Source organism: Gorilla gorilla, chromosome 13, assembly GCF_029281585.2.
Source record: "Gorilla gorilla gorilla isolate KB3781 chromosome 13, NHGRI_mGorGor1-v2.1_pri, whole genome shotgun sequence".
NCBI lineage: Eukaryota > Metazoa > Chordata > Mammalia > Primates > Hominidae > Gorilla > Gorilla gorilla.
In genome coordinates, this window is record NC_073237.2 from 30,973,018 (window position 1) to 30,996,569 (window position 23,552).

The window sequence follows — 23,552 nt, forward strand, 5'->3', positions numbered from 1 at the left end:
CAACCAGCGCCCCCCCACCCCTCCCATTCTTTCGGGCTCTCCAAAAGTCACTTCATTAATATAATCTCAGATGTGATTGAAAGGGGCTTGTTATGAATAACAAGATACCACTTTCACTCTTATCACTTAGGAAATTTCAACGGTTTTAGGACCTCTGGCCAGGAGTCAGAAATGAAAACCAAAATTTTATTTTTTATTTAATTTTTTTTTTTTTTGAGACCAAGTCTCGCTCTGTCACCCAGGCTGGAGTGCGGTGGCACGATCTCAGCTTGCTGCAACCTCTGCCTGCTGGGTTCAAGTGATTCTCCTGCCTCAGCCTCCCGAGTAGCTGGGACTACAGGCACATGCCACTACACCTTGGATAATTTTTGTATTTTTAGTAGAGATGAGGTTTCACCATCTCTACTACGATGGAAGGCCGAGGTGGGCGGTTCACCTGAGGTCAGGAGTTTGAGACCAGCCTGGCCAACATGGTGAAACCCCATCTCTACTAAAAATACAAAAATTAGCCAGACGTGGTGGCAGGTACCTGTAATCCCAGCTACTCGGGAGGCTGAGGCAAGAGAATCGCTTGAACCCAGGAGGCGGAGGTTGCAGTGAGCCGAGATTGCGCCATTGCACTCCAGCCTGGGGGACAAGAGCAAGACTTTGTCTCAAAAAAAAAAAAAAAGACTGTACTTCCCCAGGTACTGTGGCTCATGCCAGTAATCCCAGCACTTTGGCAGGCCGAGGCGGGTGGATCACGAGGTCAGGAGTTCAAGACCAGCCTGGCCAACATAGTGAAACCCCGTCTCTACTAAAAATACAAAAAATTAGCCAGGCGTGGTGGCAGGCACCTATAATCCCAGCTACTGGGGAGGCTGAGGCAGGAGAATTGCTGGAACCTGGGAGGCGGAGGTTGCAGTGACCCAACATCACGCCATTGCGCTCCAGCCCAGGCAACAGTGCGAGACTGTCTCAAAAAGAAAGATATGTACTCCTCAAAACTGTCAAGGTCCTTAAAAATAAAGTCTGAGAAACTGTCACAGTCAAGATGAGACTAAAGAGACATGACAACTCAAAGTAATGTGGTGTCCTGGGTGGGATCCTGGAACAGAAAAGGGAAAAATTAAGGAAACCCAAATAAAGAACAAACTTTAGTTAATAATAATGTATCAACGTTGATTCATTAGTTGTGGGAACTGTACCATTTTAATGTAAATTTTAACAATAGGTAAGACTGAGTGCGGAATAACAGGAACTCTACTATCCTGACAACTTTTCCGCAAATCTAAAACTATTCTTAAATATGAAGTTCAGTTTAAAAAAATGAGGGGTGGTGAGTGGGGGTAGGAATGAAGGAGAGAGTTCACAAAAAAGACTGAAATTGTACGTAGTCAGAAGAGAAGAACCACAACAAATTGGTGCTACTCAAAAAATAAATAAATAAATAAATAAATAAAAATCTGGCCCGAGTTAATTAAAAACTAAATATTCCAAGAAATTTAAATTAATTTATACAAACATAAAAAATAGCATTTTAGTTAGGATTTACTTTCCACTTTGTGCAGATAAAAATTTTTCTTTTTTCTTTTTAATAGTAGCTCAGTTTTATTTTCTGTGGTAACAAACATTTAAGAACCAGAGAAAACAAGGGACCCCCGAGCACACAAAGGCAGTACAGGCCGACCATGAAGCCCTCCCGGGAAAGTAGCAACTGTGGGAATTCCCTGCCCTAGGGAGGATGGATGCACTGCCTAGGAGGAGACGCAAGGTTAGACCTCGCCGCATTTTCCCAGGCCAAGCTTAGCGGGAAACTGGGGGCCCAAAGTGCTGCAGGGTCCGCACCACCAGAGAAAGATGGTTGAGAAAGTTGATAAGGGAAATTCGGAGCAGGCGACAGTCTTCAGCTTTCCAGCGGACGGCCAGGATCCTGCCGCTCACTGTGAGATCCTTCCCAACCACCCTTTGGTGGGGTTCGGCATCTGGAACCAGGGACCCACGGGCAATTTCTGCCTCTAAAGGGGTCGGGAAAGGCACGCTGAGGGTGAATATGTGCGGCCGCATTCCTGGCCCCTGGCCACAGACGCCGCGTTTCTGCTAGGACCTGACGCGTGCGGTGGGGGAGCTCCGCTGGCCGGAGCTGCCGGGGTGTCCGCACCCCCGGGGCAGCTGTGATCACCCTGGCCATCCCCGCAGTTGGCGCCTCCGCCTGCGTCTGCATCCACGTCCCACATGACCGCCGCGGCTCCGACTCCTTTTCTTTGTAAACTAAAGAAAAAAGTATAGCTGTAGTTGTACTCATTCAAACCTGGACTCACCTTTTCCTTCACCCAATTTTGCTCCTACCCTGGCTTCTTCCTCCTCTTCTTCCTTCTGGGCTCCCTACCCCAGGAAGGGCATCTCCAACCATCCTGTTGCTCAAGCCAGAAAGCTGGAAGTCATTCCTCCTCCCCACCTCTGCATCAAGTCACCATGACTCTCTACCTGAAGACTTTACATGTTTTTATATTTGTATTTATTTTTCTCCCTCTCCATTTCTTCTATTTAGGCCTCATCATTTCTGATCTGATCGCTCACCATAAAAACCTGCTAAGAATCCAACCTTCGCATTAGCACCCAAGTGATTATTGTGAAATTTAAATGTAATCAAATCAGCTCTAAAACGAGGGTTACTGTGAGGATTACAATATGGCAACATTTGTATAGTGTTTAGCGCAGTGCCTGGCAGGTCCTCACAAAAGAAAGAACAGATGAGGAAAGAGAAAAGAAACAAAAAGTCAGCTGTCACAGGTTATATCACCCCATCCCTAAAATCCTCCAGTGTCTCTCAAGAGCCTTCAAAACAAAACTCAAACTTTTTAGCATAATGCCCAAGCCCTTATTACTTGGCTCCTGCCAGGCCTCCAGCCATCTCCAGCTACCTCTATGAACACTTACGGCCATGTGGTTATTGAGTTATTGGCCAGGCGTGGTGGCTCACGCCTGTAATCCCAGCACTTTTGGAGGCCGAGGCGGGCAGATCACCTGAGGTTGGGAGTTCAAGACCACCCTGGCCAACATGGAGAAACCCTGTCTCTACTAAGAAATACAAAATTAGCCAGGCGTGGTGGAACATGCCTGTAATCCCAGCTACTTGGGAAGCTGAGGCAGAAGAATCGCTTGAACCTGGGAGGCGGAGGCTGCAGTGAGCCAAGATGGCTCCACTGCACTCCGGCCTGGGCAAAAAGAGAGAAACTCTGTCTCAAAAAAAAAAAAAAAAAGAAAGTATGAAATATCCCACTGAAATAAAATATAATGGTAAGAAAAGAGGCCATCCATGACAGCAACAACAAAAAATGCCTAGTAACACATTTAAGAAGAAATGATGAAGACCTAGTTTAAAAAATGAAGAAAATAAATATACAGTTATATGTTCATGAGTAGGAAGATTCAACATTTTAAATATGTTAATTCTCTCCAAACTGATATATAAAATCACTGTAATCACAATAAAACTCACAATGGGATTTGGGGGGAATCTGCCAGAAATATTCCTAAGTTCCTCTGAAAGAATAAACGTATTAAAAAAATACAAGGAATATTCTAAAAAGCAAGAACAATGAAGGGAAGTAGTACCATGTATTTCAGTTGAAATTAAGTATACATTAAAAGTGGTGGCCAGGTGTGGTGGCTCACGCCTATAATACCAGCACTTTGGGACGCCAAGGCAGGACAACTGCTTGAGCCCAGGAGTTCAAGAACAGCCTGGGCAACATAGGAAGACCCTATCTCTGCACATACAAAAAAAAGGTTGGGGGGCGGATTTCACATTAGTCAGGAAAAATAAGATTAGTGTTAGACAAACTAGCTTGCCATTTGGAGAAAAATAAAGATCAGTTACTTACAAATAATCCTCAGTCCTTACACCAAAATAACTTTCAGATGGAATAAAAAATTTAAGTTTAAAATGGAACAATGATTCCAGATGCAGTGGCAGGTGTCTGTAGTCCCAAGTACTGAAGAGGCTGAGGCAGGAGAATCACTTGAGCCTAGGAGATCGAGGCCAGCCTGGGCAACACATCAAGGCTGTTAATTAAAAAAAAAAAAAAAAAAAAAAAAAAAGGGAAACAATGAAAGTACTAGACGTAACCTGTAAACCTGGGACAACAGATTTATATTTATAATGCTGCACTGATGAAGGGGAAGGTGGAGAGAAGAAAAAGGCCAAAAAGGAAGAGTCACAATTTATCTACATAAAAATTAAAATCTTTATATGGCCGAAAAATATATATATAGATACTAAGTAAAAAGCGAAGAATATACTAAAGAAAATAATTGTAACACATGACAGACTAATATCTACCCCTAAAAGGGCTATTATTAAAATAGTGGAATTACACCACAGAAAAATGGTAAAATAATATGAACAGTTGACAGGAGAGTCAGTAAACATTTAAAACATGGTTAAACTTACTAACAAAGAAACTCGAAACAATAAGATATCACTTTTTATCTCCAAGCTTAGCAAAGATTTAACAACAAAAGGCCCTCATATTGGCAAGGCCCACTCACACACTGCTGGAAGCAGTTACAAACCAGTATGGAAACTTATTTATTACAATTTTAAATCTGCATTCATGTTGACTCAGCAATTTCAATTCTAGCTGTCCATCTAACAGAAATACTTGCATGAGTACTCAAAGCTGTATTTGCTAATTTCTCTGCAGCAGTTTGTAAAACACTGGAAATTGCTGAAATGTTCATCAGTAGGGGAATAAATTACGGTGCCTACATACTGTGCCATTAAAAATAACAAAGCAGATTAGTTATTTATCCTGACGTAGTAAGATGACAAAGTGAAAAGGGCAAGCTGTAAACAGCTTGTATAATGATCCCATTTCTGTACAAACGAAGACCACATAGAAAGTTATTGCCAGTTTTTTTATTTTATTTTACGTAAGAATGCTTCTTAAAAGTGTTAACTTTTTTGTTAGTTTCGTTTTTAGACAGGGTATTGCTCTGTCGTCCAGGCTGAGGTTCAGTGGTGCAATCACCACTCACTGCAGCCTTGACCTCCCAGGTCCATCCTCCTGCCTCAGCCTCCCAAGTAGCTGGGAGTACAGGCCCACACCACCACACTAACTCTAATTTTTGTAGAAACGAGATCTTATTATGTTGCTCAGGCTGGTCTCAAACTCCGGGACTCAAGGGATCCCCCTGCCTTGGCCTCCCAAAGTGCTGGGATTACAGGCTTGAGCCACCATGCACCCCCTACTCTTCCTTTATTAGCATTTAACACTCAACTGTTTATGTTTCTGGTTCCCTATGTTGTGAGCTCCTTGAAGGCAGGGACCACGACTTATGTGATTTTTTTTTTTTTTTCTCAGACTCGACAGAGTCTTGCTCTGTCAACCAGGCTGGAGTATAGCGGCACCATCTCTGCTCACTGCAACCTCCGTCTCCCAGGTTCAAGCGATTCTCCTGCCACAGCCTCCCGAGAAGGTGGGACTACAGGCACGTGCCACCATACCTGGCTAATTGTTTCTATTTTTAGTAGAGAAGAGTTTCACCAAGTTGGCCAGGCTGGTCTAGAACTCCGGATCTCAGGTGGTCCGCCCACCTTGGCCTCCCAAAGTGCTGGGATTACAGGTGTGAGGCACGGCGCCCGGCCTGACTTACGTGATTTTTGTATTACAAAGCCCTAGTACACTGCCTGGTAATATTAGACGTTTATTAACGGTTGGTTTAAACAAAAAACTTTATACCAGAGGTGATACTTGAGAAGGCAACACCCAAGACTGAAAAAAATCAGGTGTCTGTCAGCCAATGCAAAAGCATACAAAGGTGAAAAGGTGTATATGGGAAACTGCGGATAGTTCTGTGACCGGAATGCACAGTTAAAATTAATGAAAGAGAAAAGGCTGAAGAGGCAGCATGAGGATGCTTCCAAGGATAAAGTTCAAAATTCTTAGCGTAGCATATATACCAACAGACAAAGGCATGCCCTAACTAGCTTTGAAGCCTCACCTCCAGCTATTCTAGCTCCCTTAGCTATGGCTATATCCAATTAGTTGCAATTTCCTAAAAACATCATATTCTTCCACACCTTAGTATAGCCTTCCCCTGTGCTTTGTCCATTGCTCTCCTCCCATTTTCAAAACTCAGCTCAATTGCCACTTTCCCAAAGAAACTCTCCCTGATCTATCAGGTTAATATACGAGGCTCTCCCCTACTGACTTCTACCTCATGGTTTCTCCGGCAGTCTCTTGACTTGTTTGGCTTCTCACTAAAGTCTAACTGGGGCGTTTCAACTCTGCATCTCCAGTGCTCTTTTTGTTTTAAATCGAGACGGGGTTTCACCATGTTGCTTGGGCTGGTATCAAACTTCTGAGCTCACGCAATCAGCCCACGCTGGCGTCCCAAAATGCTGGGATTACACACGTGAGCTACCGAGCGTGGCAAACTCCATCTTTCTTGGTGCTAGATACTGACATACCTGCTGTGTCCCTGGATAAAGAAGCGGACCCCAATTCCCATTAAGCCCCCGTGGTACCATTTTCAAGTCCGAGGTCTTACGTTGCAGATTGTACATCCAGGTTCCCTGACCCGTAGGATTTAAAAGTTAGGTCAAATAATGAAACAAATTGTTTTAGTTAGACACTCTTGCTGCTACTCTGTAGCCAAACTGGGCGAAAACCTGACCAGAGGAGTCCACGGCCCTCTGTACATCGAAGACGGTCCAAACGTCTCACTGTTTAGCTCAGTCCCAGACACACTGAGCTGAATCTGCAGGAAGCAGCGAGGTCCAGGGCAGATAACATGTGTCTAGGGGCCTGGACTTGCACAAAAAGCCTTAACAACTTCACAATTTGATTAATTATGCCGCCTTGGACCACGCGTGAAAAACAGCAAGACCCAAGGCCTATGCTATTGGTCTGGGGACTAGACCCACCTGGCTCAAGCATTTTTTGCTCGCCACGTTCCCAAAAAGAGAAGAGGAGCCCGTAAGAGGGTGGGGTGGGGGCGGGCAAGACTGTTCCAAGAGCTTTCCCGTTCACACACAGCTCCCGCTGGGTCACTGTACCCCAGCCCTTCCCGCCCTCGCGGGCCGAGGCGACCACCCCACAGGTTTGGGAACCCTAGGACCTGCACTGCTCCTGGGCCATGCCCCACCAGCCGGAGACTTCCGCACTCTCAGGCTCGCTGAGTGGAGAAAAGGGCTCCAGAAGATTCCACGAGCGCCTGGAAGCCGCGCTAGCACCAACCCCCACAAGGCCTTTCGGCGCAGCTCCTCCCGACCCGTGCGCCCCCGCGCCGTTGCCCAGGTAACGGCGGGGCGGTGGCAGCGGCCGAGAAGGGCGGGACTTCCGGCGGGTGACGCGCCCGGGTTCGGCTACAAAAGACGACGGCTGCGGCGCGCCGGGCGGAACTTTCCAGAACGCTCGGTGAGAGGCGGAGGAGTGGTAACTACCCGAGCTACTCGAGCTGCGCACAGCTCCGCGCTCCTTCCCGCTCCCTCACACACCGGCCTCAGCCCGCACCGGTGAGTTTGAGCCCTCGCGCTGCCCCTAGTCCCCTGGCTGGCGCCATTGGCGCCGGGAAACCGATGGAGCCGCGGTCGGGAGGCAGTTGGCCGCGTGGGTAGGACCGCTGTCAGTTCCTGGGCCCACGATTTCCCTTTTGGACGGCTGGTGTGGTGCCCTGGCAACCCATCCCCGGCACGCACAGTGAATGGGTCCGACACCTTTCCTAGACCTCCCTCCCTCCCCAGCCTGGGATCTCCAAGGAGCTACTGTCTTCGGCTGCCCCTCCGTGCGCGCCCCCGCGGCCGCCCTCCCCGTCCGTGCTCGCTCGGGGTAGGGGGGAGTGGGGTTGGCGACCCTGCGCACGCGCACAGGGATGCAGGGGCGAGGGGCTGCGGGGGGAGCCGGGCGGAGACTGCGGATTTTGGTTTCGCTTTCTCTGTTTCCCCTCCCTTTGTTTGTTGAGGGCTGGGCTTTCCCCACCGCCACTTGGGTCCAGGGTGGGAGGGAGAAAGGAAGGAAATCGGTCAGCGCCAAGTGCAAGGGGAAACCTGGCAGGTAAACTCTGCCAGCCTGAGGGGCGAGAGGGATTCGGCTGGAGAAGCTGTAAGCCGTGGGCGGTGGAGGGCTTGCTGTGTGGAGCCAGTAACCTGTTCTATAAACCACTCCCCCCACCACTGTGTGCCCAGACGTCTTTTTCTGGAGAGTATATGGAGTTTATCAGATTTGCCAAAGACAGTGATAGTGTAATGACCGATAGACTGAACATATCAGTGCTTCTTTTGGTTACAACTGTCACCGCCTCTAGGGCAAACGGGGAGAATCCAGATAATAGTTGTTATATTAGTATGGAAGCTTTGGTGTGGAAAAATTGGAACCAGCTGCTAGAAGGCGGCTCTCGAATTATTTCCCGATAATGATTATTTGTTTTGTCTGTTCGAGTTTATAGCTGAATTATCGCAGGAATTGTTACCTTTTTGGTGAAATTTAGGGAAGGTGGTGTTCTTATAATCGGATTTTGCAAAGAGATTGCTCGGCCTTAGCTCTCTTTTTTATTAAAAACTACCAGTTGAAAGCCGGTTAAAGTTGCATTTTCTTATTTCAGGCAGTAGAAGATGGTGAAAGAAACAACTTACTACGATGTTTTGGGGGTCAAACCCAATGCTACTCAGGAAGAATTGAAAAAGGCTTATAGGAAACTGGCCTTGAAGTACCATCCTGATAAGAATCCAAATGAAGGAGAGAAGGTGAATAGTATTTACTCTTAAACATATCTGAATAGTTTTTTGCCAGACGTATAGTATTTCTATTATGGCCTGAAATCGAGTATCTAATATAGTAACTATGATCACTTCTCGGCCTTTTTAGCTAAGATCAAGTGTAATGTAGCTAGGTAACACTTGTTTTTTAAAAAATGAAATTCACTCCTCTTTTCTCAAACAGTTTAAACAGATTTCTCAAGCCTACGAAGTTCTCTCTGATGCAAAGAAAAGGGAATTATATGACAAAGGAGGAGAACAGGCAATTAAAGAGGGTGGAGCAGGTGGCGGTTTTGGCTCCCCCATGGACATCTTTGATATGTTTTTTGGAGGAGGAGGAAGGATGCAGAGAGAGAGGAGAGGTAAGAAGAATCTAGTCTTTGTGCAGCTAACTAAAGTTAGCTGTTGGTCAGAGCAGATCTTTGAGAAATCACCCATTTTAAATGCTTGTTTACATGTTGGTATAATGTTGCAAACTGACCACAAACTGCCTCTGATTTATGGTGTCGTGTTTTTTTGTTGTGGTTTTTTTTTTTTTTTCTTGAGACGGAGTTTCCTTCTTATTGCCCAGGCTGGAGAGCCACGGCGTGGTCTCAGCTCACAGCAACCTCCACCTCCCGGGTTCAAGCGATTCTCCTGCCTCAGCCTCCCAAGTAGCTGGGATTACAGGCATGCGCCACCAAACCCGGCTAATTTTGTATTTTTAGTAGAGATGGGGTTTCACCATGTTGGTCACGCTGGTCTTGAACTGCAAACCTCAGGTGATCACCTGCCTTGGTCTCCCAGAGTGCTGGGATTACAGGTGTGAGCCACCACGCCCGGCCAGTGGTGTCGCTTTTTTTTAAAATGAGATTTAAGGGACCTAAAAAATAGCCAACAGAGTGGTAGCAAATGACTGCTTCCAAAAATCTTAGATATTATCAAACAAATTATGAGAACAGGCTGCGTGCTGTGGCTCATACTGTAATCCCAGCACTTTGGGAGGCCGAGGTGGGTGGATCACCTGAGGTCAGGGTTCGAGACCAGCCTGGCCAAGATGGTGAAACCCCATCTCTACAAAACTACAGAATTAGCTTGGCGTGGTGGTGGGCGTCTGCAATCCCAGCTCCTCTGGAGGCTGAGGCAGGAGAATCGCTTGAACCCTGGAGTCGGAGGTTGCAGTGAACGGAGGTCACGCCACTGCACTCCAGCCTGGGCAACAAGAGTGAATCTCTGTTACAAAAAAAAACAAAAAAATCCAAAAATTAGCCAAGCATGGTGTTGCGTGCCTGTAATCCCAGTTACTCAGGAGGGCTGAAGCAAGAGAGTCGCTTGAACCCGGGAGGTGGAGGTTGCAGTGAGCTGAGATCGCCCAATTACACTCCAGCCTGAGCCACACAGCGAGACTCTTGTCTCAAAAAAAAAAAAAAAAAAGGACAAAGTATATAGCAATATAATTTTCCAAGCCCTTTTTACAGATCTTATTTGGTGTTCCCTCACTCCCTAAAGGAATTTGATGGTAGGTACAGTGGTCTTTTTCAAATGGGAGTAAGTTAAAGTTCAGAAACCTAAAACTTCTTCAAGCTCATATAGCAAGCCAACAGAGCCAGGGCTGAAAACTGGTTCGTTGCCTGCCATCTATCTAATCTTGTTTCAGCTTTATTGTGTCAAAATTATGTATTTAATATGTTTATCAGGAAAGTGGCCTATGGGCTCTAGAAATACTGCTTATAGGAGTAAAATGTTCAAGAGAAATCAGTCTCACTTTATTTCCAGTATAGTGTATACAAATAAGGGCTGATGAGCAGAACCAGTTTTAGAATGAATGGCCAAGCCATTAAGTTTCACTTTGAGCTTCTTAAGGTTCAGAAAGATTTGGGAAATTGTTTATTCAGTTTTTCTTTAAAGATCTTCAAGGAAAGGATTATGTTTTTATTAAGATACTTAAACTCCTTAAAAAGAAAGTCCACAATCCTAATGACTTGCTTAGTAAATTGTTAGAATTTGTCCACAAAAAAGTAGTGGTGGTTTTTCACTTACCTTACAAAGAACCTGCAGGTTAACATTGGCAAGCTGTTTTATGTGGCTTATGATCATATTGAGAGGTTATTTTTGGGGAAATGTGCTTCATCAAGCTCTAGAAGCTTTATTTTTCCTTCCTTATACTCAACACTGTTCAAAATAAGGGCAGCTAGATTTTAGCGTGCCAAAACTAAAGGTGGAACTATAAGCAGAAGGACATAATTAATGGTATTTCATGCTTGATTAGAAAGTTAAAATGTTCATTAGGCATGTTGTACAGAAATGAGTTTGAGAACTTTTTTCAGTTGGTGGAAAGGCAATAATATTGTTGTGAATAAGTCTTTGTGGAAGGATCACTAGTTAGGAACTTACTAACTTATTAGCAGGTGACTTCATACTTCTAACCTCAGTGTCCTTATGAGATCTTGACCTTCCATTTCCTATTCTGATTTAAGTGAAGTAAGGCACTCCTTAGTAGCCACTGGCCATGTGTGGCTCCATTAATTTAAGACAAAAACAAAAATACGGTTTCTTAGTCTAAATGGCCACATTTACATGCTCAATAAGCACATGTGATTGGTGGCTGCTACGTTGGACAGAACAGATATAAAACATTTATCACTGCAGAAAGTTCTGTTGGGTAATGCTATTATAAAAGGTATGAGAAATTTGGCCTTCAAAACAACCAGTGCTGGCCCAGCAGTAAATGGGCTGTTTTCTACTAAATCAGGAAGAAGTAGAAATTGATACTCTTCTGTGGTGACTTAATAAATACATCAGCTTCCCTGGCCAATCTTGATTAATGAGAATTTACTGTGCTACAGAATTTTTGGATGAAGTAATTGCCCATGTTGCTCAATACGGTACGAAGTGAAAGCTTCAAAAAATATATTGTGACAGAAATGAATGTTTGGATTATTGTGAAATGTGCCCTTTTAAATAACATTGGTTTTTCTCAAGTGACTTTGAAGGTAATGCTTTTGCTTACCATATTTCCAAGATGGCCACGTTTGTGCCCTTAAGCAAATATTTAATCTCTGACCTGATTTTCCCTCATCTGTGATTACATCACAGTTTGAGGATCATCTGTGATAATGTGAACATTCTGTGTATATAGTAGGTAGTCAACAGATGTACCCTGTGAGGCTCATCTTTTATTATTCTTTGCCACATTCTTTATAGTGCCTTTAGCACAAATAAGATCCAGCATCTTAAACAGATTTGCAATGAGAAATACTTTGTTTTAGGTAAAAATGTTGTACATCAGCTCTCAGTAACCCTAGAAGACTTATATAATGGTGCAACAAGAAAACTGGCTCTGCAAAAGAATGTGATTTGTGACAAATGTGAAGGTACGGTGTTTTTTTGTTTTGTTTTGTTTTTTAAAGCACCTTTAATATGACACCTGAAAATGGAGCTAAGACTTCTAGATAGATATGTAAAATTGACTCATGTACACTACCTAGATTTTGGGGGAGGGGAGGGCAGATACGAAGAAAACCAACTGAAAACCTCCCACCTAAAGAAATATCAGCACTTTTTTCTGTGTATATTTTAAATACAGTTGGGATCAAGCTAGTTTGGTATCTTTTTTGTAATAAGTAAAAGTTATTTATTGGAAAGTGTGTTCTAATAAGAATGAAACTCATTAGAATGATCTCATCAGTTGTACATTCAGAGGGTAGCATTCCATCAGACTTCGAAAATATTAAAAGTATAGCATTTAGGAATTGTCTTCTTAAAACATTTACTACTGTATACACTACTAATTCATACATTATTTAATTTTCTTTTTAAATTTAGGTAGAGGAGGTAAGAAAGGAGCAGTAGAGTGCTGTCCCAATTGCCGAGGTACTGGAATGCAAATAAGAATTCATCAGATAGGACCTGGAATGGTTCAGCAAATTCAATCTGTGTGCATGGAGTGCCAGGGCCATGGGGAGCGGATCAGTCCTAAAGATAGATGTAAAAGCTGCAACGGAAGGAAGATAGTTCGAGAGAAGAAAATTTTAGAAGTTCATATTGACAAAGGTGAGTTCTGAGTTACTTATTCTGAAGTCTTGAATGCTGTGGCAGATTTATTATTAACATTTTATAATTGTTTAAAAATCATTCTTAATTAGGTTATATATGATCCTATCAATCAGAAATAACTCTTAGCAGCTTAGTAAATAATGTTCTTTTATCGAGATATAATTTTGCACATTGGTGTATTACTAATACAGAATATATTAGGAATCTCCTCATTTAATATAACAGGATCATCTTTTGAAATCTGTGGTCCTGTAAATGATTGAATAGTGTTCCAAACTTAATTCTCTCCTGTTAAACCATAGTTCTTCCATCTTTTAAAAAATTAGAATTAATTGTACACATTCTTAATTAGGAGTTACTAGATCAAGGGATAGGCATACTTTTTAAGGATTTGAAAGGGGAGTTGGGTGAAGAATTGGGTCTCATTAAAATTCATGGTTTTTTTGGAGACGGAGTTTCGCTCTTATTTCCCAGGCTGGAGTGTGCAATGGCACGATCTCAGCTCATTGCAACCTCTGCCTCCCGGGTTCAAGCAGTTCTTCTGCCTCAGCCTCCCAAGTACCTGGGATTACAGGCACCCAGCACCATGCCCGGCTAATGATTTGTGTTTTTAGTAGAGACGGGGTTTCACCATGTTGGCCAGGCTGATCTCGAACACTTGACCTCAGGTGATGACCTGCCTCGGCCTCCCAAAGTGCTGGGATTACAGGCATGAACTACCGCACCCCGCCTCATGTTTATTTTTTAAACCAATGGGCATGTTTTTGTTTTTGTTTTTGTTTTTTTCTGAGGTAGTCTTGCTCTGTTGCCCAGGCTTGAGTGCAGTGATGCGATCTTGGCTCACTCTAACCTCCGCTTCCTGGGTTCAAGCGATTCTCCTGCCCCAGCTTCCCAGGTAGCTGGGACTACAGGTGTGCACCACCACACCTGGCTAATTTTTTTTGTATTTTTAGTAGAGATGGGGTTTCACCATGTTAGGCTGGTCTCAAACTCTTGACCTCAAATGATCTGCCTGCCTTGGCCTCCTAAAATGCTGGGATTACAGGTGTGCGCCACCATACCTGGCCTGGGCTTGTTTAAATCAGCGTATTGGCCCACTTAATTGGCTTACTTGCCCATCTGTTATATTTAAATGCTCCGTTAATTGATTTGAAATAATTTAGACTACTTTTCCTTTTTTTAGACTTGACACTTCCCTACCCATTGGGCTCCAGATTTAGAAATAACTATGTAACCTTTTTTTTGTATTCTCGGGATTTGATTGATTTGTCAATTTTTAAATTTTACTCTTGTGAACTTGCAAAAACATTTTAAAATGTATTACAGCAATACACTGCAGAAATTTTAAGAAATGTGTATAACCCCAGAAGGAAACTTAAATCAACATTATGGTAATCTCTTTTCAGATTTTGCTGTTTATAAATGGGTCTACTATTATACTGTACTATGGTATGATACCAATCTGGAACTGTTAATATTTGAACATATTTCCATATTAATATACAAATCTACATTAACATAAGTGGCTGCAATAGGATTCTATCATGTGACTCATGATACTGGCCTCTCTGACCCCCAGGGTTTTCCACCCAAGAATGTAGTACATTGAAAGGTAAAAATAAGTTTCCTTGGCCAGTTGTTGAACTTAATAAATCTGTGTTTCCCCCTTAGTGGGCCCATGCCTAGGGTTTATACTTTGAGGTGTTCTTGATACCGATAGCATATAGAGTAAGTCTTAACGTTGTTGATAGGTTCTTGGAAACTGGGACTTCTAGCAGAATGACCTCAAATAATGTCATGCAGGTCCTCAAATAATGTCATGTCACTATAACACAGCTGAGGGGAAAAAAATTGGTCTTGTTATGTGTCATTTCATTTAAAGCAATTTCCAAGAACCTATCAACAATGGACTGTAAGTGAGAACTTGAAATTAATGCCCTAACTATATAGCAAGTGAAGGCATTTGTGCTATGCCTACCCTTGCTCTTTATTCAGGAAAACCTAGCTGAGTTTAATTGCTTCCCTAGCATAACAAGTTATTTTGCCTCAATACACGATTAAAGACAGATTGTTTAATTTTGTCAGTGTATGATACTGATAGCGCTTTAAGTACTTATTTAAGAGGTACGTACTGAAGTATTTGTGGGTTAATGGATATAGTTGGAGTTTGCTTGAAAGTATATATGTGGGGGGCATGCGTAGGGGTGTAATACATGAAATATTAGTCATGAGTTAGTAACTGCTGAAGCCAAATTGGATGGATATGTAGGAATTCATTGTACTATTGGCTCTGTTTATACAGGATTAACATTTTCCATACGTAAAGGTGAAACATGATTGCTCTGTTAGGTAACCAGAGTGATCTTGGGAAATAATCAGGAGATAACTGCTTTGGTGTAATACTCTACAAACACAGGTTTTCTTACATGAGTTATGTTCTAAGAGACGTTGCCCAAACCCTTACTGAACTAAAATATGTGGGTCAGAGGTGAGGGGCACGAAGTCTCAGTTTAAAAAAAAAAAAAGGCGTGTTTTTTGCCCTGTTAGAAAAGACTCCTCCCCTTGTATTTTATGGACCACATGGGCTAAGGGAGTGTCTAGCACTGATTGTTTTGTTTGCTTGTTTGTTTTAATTTAAATGAGACAAGGTCTCGAACTTCTGTGGTCCAGGGTGCTATCCTCAGGGTATCCTCCTGACTCGGCCTCTCAAAGTGTAATTACCCTTTTTTTAAGGGGACTATACTGAATAGTTCTTTAAAATATGGATTTTCAGGCACAGGGGCTCAGGTCTGTAATCCTAACACTATAGGATGCCGAGGCAGGATCCCTTGAGCCCAGTAGTTCAAGACCAGCCTGAGCGACATGAGAACCCCCATCTCTATTAAAAAAAAAAAAAAAAAAATTCAAAAATTAGCTGGTCTGTGGTCCTGGCTACTCGGGAGGCTGGGGTGGGAGGATCACTTGAGCCCAGGAGATGGAGGCTGCAGTGAGCCATGTTTGTGCCACTGCACTCCAGCCTAGGCAACAGAGCAAGATCCTATCTCAAGAGAAGATTATAGATTTAAAATTTTTTTAGTTTTATATATAAATACTACAATAGAAGGGTCTTGATTTACATTGCTGTTAGACTTTTAATAGAAGTAATTTGATGTGTTATAAGTAATGAAACTGAAATAGTTAATTAACATTTTTTGGTTATAACCAGTGTTTGCCAGTCATGGTTTAGTACCAGCATAAACCTGTTGAGTTAATACTCTAAATATTGCTAATGAGGTGTAGGTGTCTGTGGGAAAGTTGAAACTTGGAAAGGATATGCAGCTTACTTCCCCAGGGTAATCCAGCCAGTGAATAGCAGCTCTGAGATTTGAAGGCTAGTCTCTTTGCCTCTGGAGTTTGTGTTCTCCACTATGATACCTTTCTTCAGGAGCAAATTGGACTGAACTACTTAAGTGGGCTTTCTTAGTCATTTCTGTGATTTTTATGCATAAACATCTCTGTATAGATTTTATGATTCTGACCTTAGTTGGATATTTAATAAAAGTACAAAATTAATGTTTTGTTTTTAGGCATGAAAGATGGCCAGAAGATAACATTCCATGGTGAAGGAGACCAAGAACCAGGACTGGAGCCAGGCGATATTATCATTGTGTTAGATCAGAAGGACCATGCTGTTTTTACTCGGTAAAGACTTTTACCAACCACTCAAATTGATATCTTACATATTTGGGTTGTTGGTTTTGTTTTTTTTTGTTTTTGTTTTTTTTAAAGTGTTTTCCATTACTCTTAGAACCTATTTCTCAGGAAGATTGTTAACCATTGTTCAGATCATAAGAGGTTGAATACATAGGGTCAGATTTTTAGCTTTTTGTCTCTAAGTATGGAACGTTGAAAATGTGTTTCAGTTAGATGTTTTGTGTGAACCTAAGCAGCAGATGGGTGGGGAAAACATCCCTGGACAAAAATTTGCCCTCAATCTTTGTAAAGCAATTTAAGTGCCTTAAAGCTCTCACCAGTTTTCAATCTTATTTATGATAAATTGAATTGCTTTTAATTATAAATACCCAAAAGCATCTCTGTAGGAAACTTAAATTGGAACTCAGTACTAAGTATAAATTCAGGTCTACCATTTTGAGCTAAATAACGAGTATGATGAACACTGAAGCACAAGAAAGATGGATGATTAACAGCAAATGTTTGTGATCCATGGCTAACATAACACCCTCTGTGCATGCTATATTCCCAGCAACTTGGGAGGCTGAGGTGGGAGGATCACTTGAGGCCAGGGTCCTAGCTACTGGGGAGGCTGAGGCAGAAGAGTGGCTTGAACTCAGGAGTTCAAAGTTATGATCATGCCACTGCATTCTAGCCTGGGTGACAGTAAGAACCCACCTTTTTTTTTTTTTTTTTAAATGGAGTGGAGGTGAAATTGGGAACATCTTAAACTAGTTTAGGATTAATTAATATTTCGGCTTGGTTTGGTGGCTTACGCCTGTAATCCCAACACTTCGGGAGGCCGAGGCGGATGGTCAGGAGTTCAAGACCGACCTAGCCAACATGGTGAAATGCCATCTCTGTTAAAAATTAAAAAATTAGCCAGGTGTAGTGGCAGGCCCTGAGGCAGGAGAATCACTTGAACCCAGGAGGCAGAGGTCGCGGTGAGTTGAGATGGCGCCATTGCACTCCAGCCTGGGCAAAAAGAGCGAAACTTGGTCTCAAAAAAAAAAAAAAAAAAAAGACTAATATTTTACAAATGTCTGAAGATAATGGGAAATGTTGTCAAGCTCAGGCTTTTGATGCTGTCATTTGAGAAGGGTATTAAAGATGTTTTATTTATTTATTTATTTATTTATTTTTTTGAGATGGAGTTTTGCTCAACAGGCCCAGGCTGGATTGCGATGGTGAGATCTTGGCTCACTGCAACCTCTAACTCCCAGGTTCAAGCAATTCTCTCACCTCAGCCTCCCGAGTAGCTGGGATTACAGGCGCCCACCACCACGCCCAGCTGATTTTTATATTTTTAGTAGAGACGGGTTTCACCATGTTGGCCAGGCTGGTATCGAACTCCTGACCTTAGGCAATCCACCTGCCTCGGCCTCCCAAAGTGCTGGGATTACAGGCATGAGCCACCGCGCCCAGCCTAAAGATGTTCTATTAATGTGGGTTGGAAAAGGAAAGTCTAAGCATGAGAAGGAGGAAGTGGGCTGTTAACGTTAAATATGAAAGGCTGTGTTCACTCACAATATGCCAGGAACTATTATTTCAGGTTCATCAATGAGGAAATTGTTAGAGTCCCTTTAAATTGGACATATCCTCATTGTTTAATTTCATAGAGCCTAAATTATCTAGGACCCTGCCCAGGCTAGAGTGCAGTGGCACGATCTCAACTCACTGCAACCTCTGCCTCCAGATTCAAGTGATTCTCCTGCCTCGGCCTCCCGAGTAGCTGGAACTACAGGTGCGCGCCACCACGCCTGGCTGATTTTTTGTATTTTTAGTAGAGATGGGGTTTCACCGTGTTGGCCAGGCTGGTCTTGAACTTCAGACCTTAGGTGATCCACCCTCCTCGGCCTCCAAAAGTGCTGGAATTACAGATGCGAACCACAGTGCCTGGCCTAACCCTCACTCTTGTGAGTTGTTTTTTTTTTCCCCCTCTGAGGAACCAGATTTAAAACTAGGTAATGAAACAATTCATGGATGGTAAATGGTAAAGGCTGCCTAGAGTGTGTGGAATGACTTTGAATCCTTATCTAGGAAACGGGGCTGGCAGGTTCCACATGTTTGCTCTTCCCAGATCTCTGCTCTGCTTGATTTTTACAATGGGGGAAGAAAAGGGTGTCTTTGTAAAAGACTCTTTGCTTTTATTAAACAAAAAAACAGCCTGCTTTGGTACATCTACTGATTGGTGATTTGAAAAATATAAATATGTGTCATATTTTATGCAGACGAGGAGAAGACCTTTTCATGTGTATGGACATACAGCTCGTTGAAGCATTGTGTGGCTTCCAGAAGCCAATATCTACTCTTGACAACCGAACCATCGTCATCACCTCTCATCCAGGTATGGGAACTAGGCAAGCTTAAGCTTCTCTTTTCTATTCTAGTATTTTCCTTGTCTCCTGATAACCAAGTGAAGTATAGGCACTGAGGGAAACCCATTGTTTTTCTTTCTCGGTTACATATCCTTCTCTGGGCTTAGATGAAGTTATAAGGTCTTGGCTCTCTTGTCACCCCTTGGAAAACCCATAAGTGAAAGGTAACAGGATTGCTTTGCCACATAAGTTTTACTCCTGCCAATGAGCTAGGATAGTGCTCTGTTCTTTATATTCCCTGCCTCATAAAAATGTCACCATACTTAAGGAAGAACTTGGCTTCGATGTTTTTAGGTCAGATTGTCAAGCATGGAGATATCAAGTGTGTACTAAATGAAGGCATGCCAATTTATCGTAGACCATATGAAAAGGGTCGCCTAATCATCGAATTTAAGGTAAGCTGTAATGTACTTTAAGAATACTTGAGAACAATTGGCTTACTAAATCTGATAAAAAAGTAAAATTTCAGCCAGGTGCAAGTAGCTCATGCCTGTAATCCCCGCATTTTGAGAGGCTGAGGCAGGAGGATCCCTTGAGCCCAGGAGTTTTGAGAACAGCCTGGGCAACATAGTGAAACCCTGTCTCTTCAAAAAAAAAAAAGAATTAAAATTTCTGAATGCCAAAGAACCTGAAACTTACATTTTTCCACAGCAAGAAATATATGGATCTGGCCACGTGCCACTGGCACACGCCTATAATCCCAGTGCTTTGGGAGGCCGAGACAGGTGGATCGCTTGAGCTCAGGAGTTCAAGGCCAGCCTGGGCAACATGGCAAAACCCCATCTCTACAAAAAGTACAAAAATTAGCCAGGCATGGTGGCACACACCTGTAGTCCCAGCTACTCGGGAGGCTGAGGTGGGAGGATTGCTTGAGCCTAGGTGGTCAAGGCTGCAGTGAATCAAGATCGTGTCACTGTACTTCAACCTGGGTGACAGAATGAGACCGTCTCAAAAAAAGAAAATTTACCTAATAACTACTTATTCCTGTCATGTTGAGCATTCTTTGTTAACAAGTTGAGGATGGGGTTTTTTGCATCATTAATTGGATATTTAAAGATAGGTTGTGGGAAGGGTGTGTGGGACAAGTGGGTATTTTACTAATGAAAGGTTGTAACTGGCATCTTAAAGTTGAGAGGTGCTTTATAATAATTGCAGATTTCTTGGCAAAATAGTGTAATGCTTGATTTGTTAATAGGTATACAGCAATCCAGTCATTTTCCTGAGTCTTAAATTGGCCTGTCACCATAAAAATATTAATTAAAACTTTTTTTTTTTTCCTTTTTGAGACGGGAGTCTTGTTCTGTCACCCAAGCTGGAGTGCAGTGGTGCGATCCTGGATCACTGTAACCTCCACCTCCTGGGTTCAAGCAATTCTCCTGCCTCAGCCTCCTGAGTAGCTGGGAATACAGGTGCCCACCACCACGCTGGGCTTTTTAGTAGAGATGGGGTTTCACCATATTGGCCAGGCTGGTCTCAAACTCCGGACCTCAGGTGATCTGCCCATCTCAGCTTCCCAAAGTGTTGGGATTTGTAATCCCAATTGTATGAGCCACCGCGCCTGGCCTAAAAACATCTTTGGTAAGGAAGAACTACCCTTTTGAGAGTAAGAATAGCTTTGTTTAAATATGTCGTAAGAAGGGTTAGGCTGTTGCAGGATGGGTTTTGGTATTAAAAAGTCAGTTTGCTGGATAGAACAATGGTTGTTAAAGTGCAGTTTTATTTAATACAATCATTTTTAATAAAGCCTGACTTCTGGTCATAATCCTTGAACTCTAGTTCAGAGTGTGCTATGCACTGTGCCTTTTTAGAGCCTGTTCTAACCTGAGATTGGCAGATTCACCTAAATATTACGTGTTTACTTGTGTTTTTCTTGGGAAAATGGGTCCATGATACTCTAAGGGAGCTAATGATGAAATCAGATTGAACAGTGAAAGTTTCTTTTGAAGGTAAACTTTCCTGAGAATGGCTTTCTCTCTCCTGATAAACTGTCTTTGCTGGAAAAACTCCTACCCGAGAGGAAGGAAGTGGAAGAGACTGATGAGATGGATCAAGTAGAACTGGTGGACTTTGATCCAAATCAGGAAAGACGGCGCCACTACAATGGAGAAGCATATGAGGATGATGAACATCATCCCAGAGGTGGTGTTCAGTGTCAGACCTCTTAATGGGCCAGTGAATAACACTCACTGCTGGCATATAATGTGCAGTAGTGAATGAGTGAAGGACTGTAATCATAATATGCTCACTACTTGCTCTTGTTTTTGTTTTAATAAACTATAGTAGTGTTTTAAAAAGTTAAATGAAGAATAAACGCAAATATAAAAGCTCTGACTTTGCCCTGTATGTATGATGACTTCAGTGTGCAAGATGAAGTTTAATACCTGTAAAAACTACAAAGAAGTTCCCCTAGCATTTCTAGGCCAAACCTTGTAATTGACTTCAGCTATGTACGTGGACAAGCTTAGACTGAAATGCTAGGTATATGTATTGGCTTCAGTGTATGACCCTTCATTGTTAAGCTATGAAAGTAAAACTCTGTATTTAACTGGCAATGAGGAAAAAAAAATTTTGTAGAGAAGTGTTGGTCTGTATAGTTCTTTATATTAAGTGTGGGATTCATTGTAATGCCTCTGCATTTATTCTGTTGCCTCAACTGTTACTTGAAGATGGCGTAATATATAATTTATCCTGTGGTATCAGTGATAAAAATGATACCTTTCTGTAGGAGGGGTTTATCATAATATGCTGCTTCTTGAAGGCTTGCACTTCCAGAATTGTGTTTCCTTCTGCTGTGCCATTCTCATATATATATATATATATCCATATATATATCTTGACCAGTCCTGGTCATTGCCCCCCTCCTTGTCTGTGGACCATGATAAGCCCAAGTAGTGACTTCAGAGCTGGGTAACAGAAATTAAAGTGAAAAGACCTTTACGTGGAGAATTTGCATGCGTAATATAGGAAGGTGTTCTTTAGGTATGTTACAGGATTACTTTAAACCATTTGACTTTTGCTCCAAAGTAATGTTGGTAGTATAGCAAATTATGATGAATAGCTTTAATTGTATGTTTAAAAGTCTCATATGTTCACGTGCTTAAATCTGGGTATCAGAATTTAAGCAATTCTTGAAATGTATTGTCTCCTTAATATACTAATTACAAAGCATCTCCAATGTGTGTCACTACAGGCTTTTTTTTCCCAGATCATCAAATTTTGGCTTTTAACTAATATACATAGCTTGATTTTAGCTAGTCTGAATGAGTGATACAAAAGTACTATTGAACTATAGTTAAATAATATTAAATAGGATGGGAGTAAAAGTGGAGGACTGGGTAATGAGCCAAGAAGAAGGGGACTTACAAAACTGCAAACATTGGAGTGAGCATGAGAGAACAAGTTCTCATAAAGAATACAAGTTTAAAAAGGAGAAAAACTGTGTTGAAAAAATAAGGTTCCCAAACCATCAGTGTTTGTCAACTTCCTTTTAGTCTGTGCCAGCCACCCACAGCTACCCTAAAGTTAGAGATGTGAAGCAGATGTTCAGGAAAGTATAATTGATCGGTGTTCAAAAAAGTGCTTTGTGATATTTCACTTTTCACTGGGTTTATGTACAAATTCTAAAAATCTCCCAACCTGTATTTTAATGCATTTAAGAGCATTGTTTAGGCCGGGCATGGTGGCTCACACCTGTGATTCCAGCACTTTGGGAGGACAAGGCAGGCAGATCACCTGAGGTCAGGAGTTTGAGACCAGCCTGGCCAACTTGGTGAAAACGTGGTGTACTTTACTAAAAGTACAAAAATTAGCCAGGTGTGGTAGCACTCACCTGTAGTCCCAGCTACTCGGGAGGCTGAGGCAGAATTGCTCAAACCCAGTCCGGAGGTTGCAGTGAACCAAGATCGCGCCATTGCGCTCCAGCCTGGGTGACAGCAAGACTCCGTCTCAAAAAAAAAAAAAAAAAAAAAGCATTGTTTATAGGACACTTAAAAGTTTTTACAAATCTCACACAAGGTTTTCAGCGTTTGTCAGTCATAAGGGAAATGCACATAAAAACCAGATACCACTTCATACCTAATAGGATAGCTCTAATCCAAAAAATGGAAAATAAGAATATGGAGAAATTGGAACCCTCTGTACTTTGTTGGTGGTAATGTAAAATGTTGCAGTTGCTGTAGAAAAGTCTGACAGCTGCTTAAAAAGCTAAACATGGAATTACCACATGACCCAGAGCTGGCCCTCCTTTTTGGGTTTCACATCCATGGATTTAGTCAACTTTGGATCAAAAACAATTGGGAAAAATTGTTTCCTGACCATGTACAGACTTAAGCTGTTAAAAGTACAACAGCTGTTTACATAGTACTTACATTGTATTAGGTATTACCAGTAACCTAGAGCTAGATGGCTAAATTAAGCAGCATGTGTAGGTTATATGCAAATAACCATCTCGTTTTATATCAGGGACTTGAGTACCCTCAGATTCTGGTATCCATGGAAAGTCCTGGAACCAGTACCCCCATGGATACTGAGGGATGACTATACAAAAGGAATTAAAAACGAATGAAGGCCGGGCGCGGTGCCTCATACCTCTAATCTCAGCACTTTGGGCAGCCTAGGCGGGCGGATCACCTAAAGGTCAGGAGTTGAAGACCAGCCTGGCCAACATGGTGAAACCCCGTCTCCAC

General features: G+C 42.4%; 1 protein-coding gene and 1 pseudogene across 1 annotated transcript; one reads left to right on the forward strand and one right to left on the reverse strand.

The window, feature by feature from the left end:
• Window positions 1–1,541: 1,541 nt before the first annotated feature.
• On the reverse strand, window positions 1,542–7,243 carry LOC101137029 (EKC/KEOPS complex subunit LAGE3-like; annotated as a pseudogene).
• On the forward strand, window positions 7,167–22,042 carry DNAJA1 (DnaJ heat shock protein family (Hsp40) member A1). The gene is made up of 9 exons (XM_019033391.4): window positions 7,167–7,504; window positions 8,590–8,731; window positions 8,928–9,105; window positions 11,992–12,096; window positions 12,548–12,775; window positions 16,345–16,459; window positions 18,721–18,836; window positions 19,162–19,262; window positions 20,814–22,042. Exons 2-9 carry the CDS (start codon window positions 8,600–8,602, stop codon window positions 21,030–21,032), a joined length of 1,194 nt encoding a protein of 397 aa, XP_018888936.1. The 5' UTR covers window positions 7,167–7,504; window positions 8,590–8,599; the 3' UTR covers window positions 21,033–22,042.
• Window positions 22,043–23,552: the final 1,510 nt, after the last annotated feature.

Excerpts from the sequence above, each read along its gene's own strand:
- DNAJA1 (XM_019033391.4), top strand. The coding sequence starts at position 8,600 with ATGGTGAAAGAAACAACTTACTACGATGTTTTGGGGGTCAAACCCAAT. Across the intron at positions 9,106-11,991 it reads GATGCAGAGAGAGAGGAGAG|GTAAAAATGTTGTACATCAG; the intron begins GTAAGAAGAATC and ends ACTTTGTTTTAG. Across the intron at positions 16,460-18,720 it reads GACCATGCTGTTTTTACTCG|ACGAGGAGAAGACCTTTTCA; the intron begins GTAAAGACTTTT and ends TATTTTATGCAG.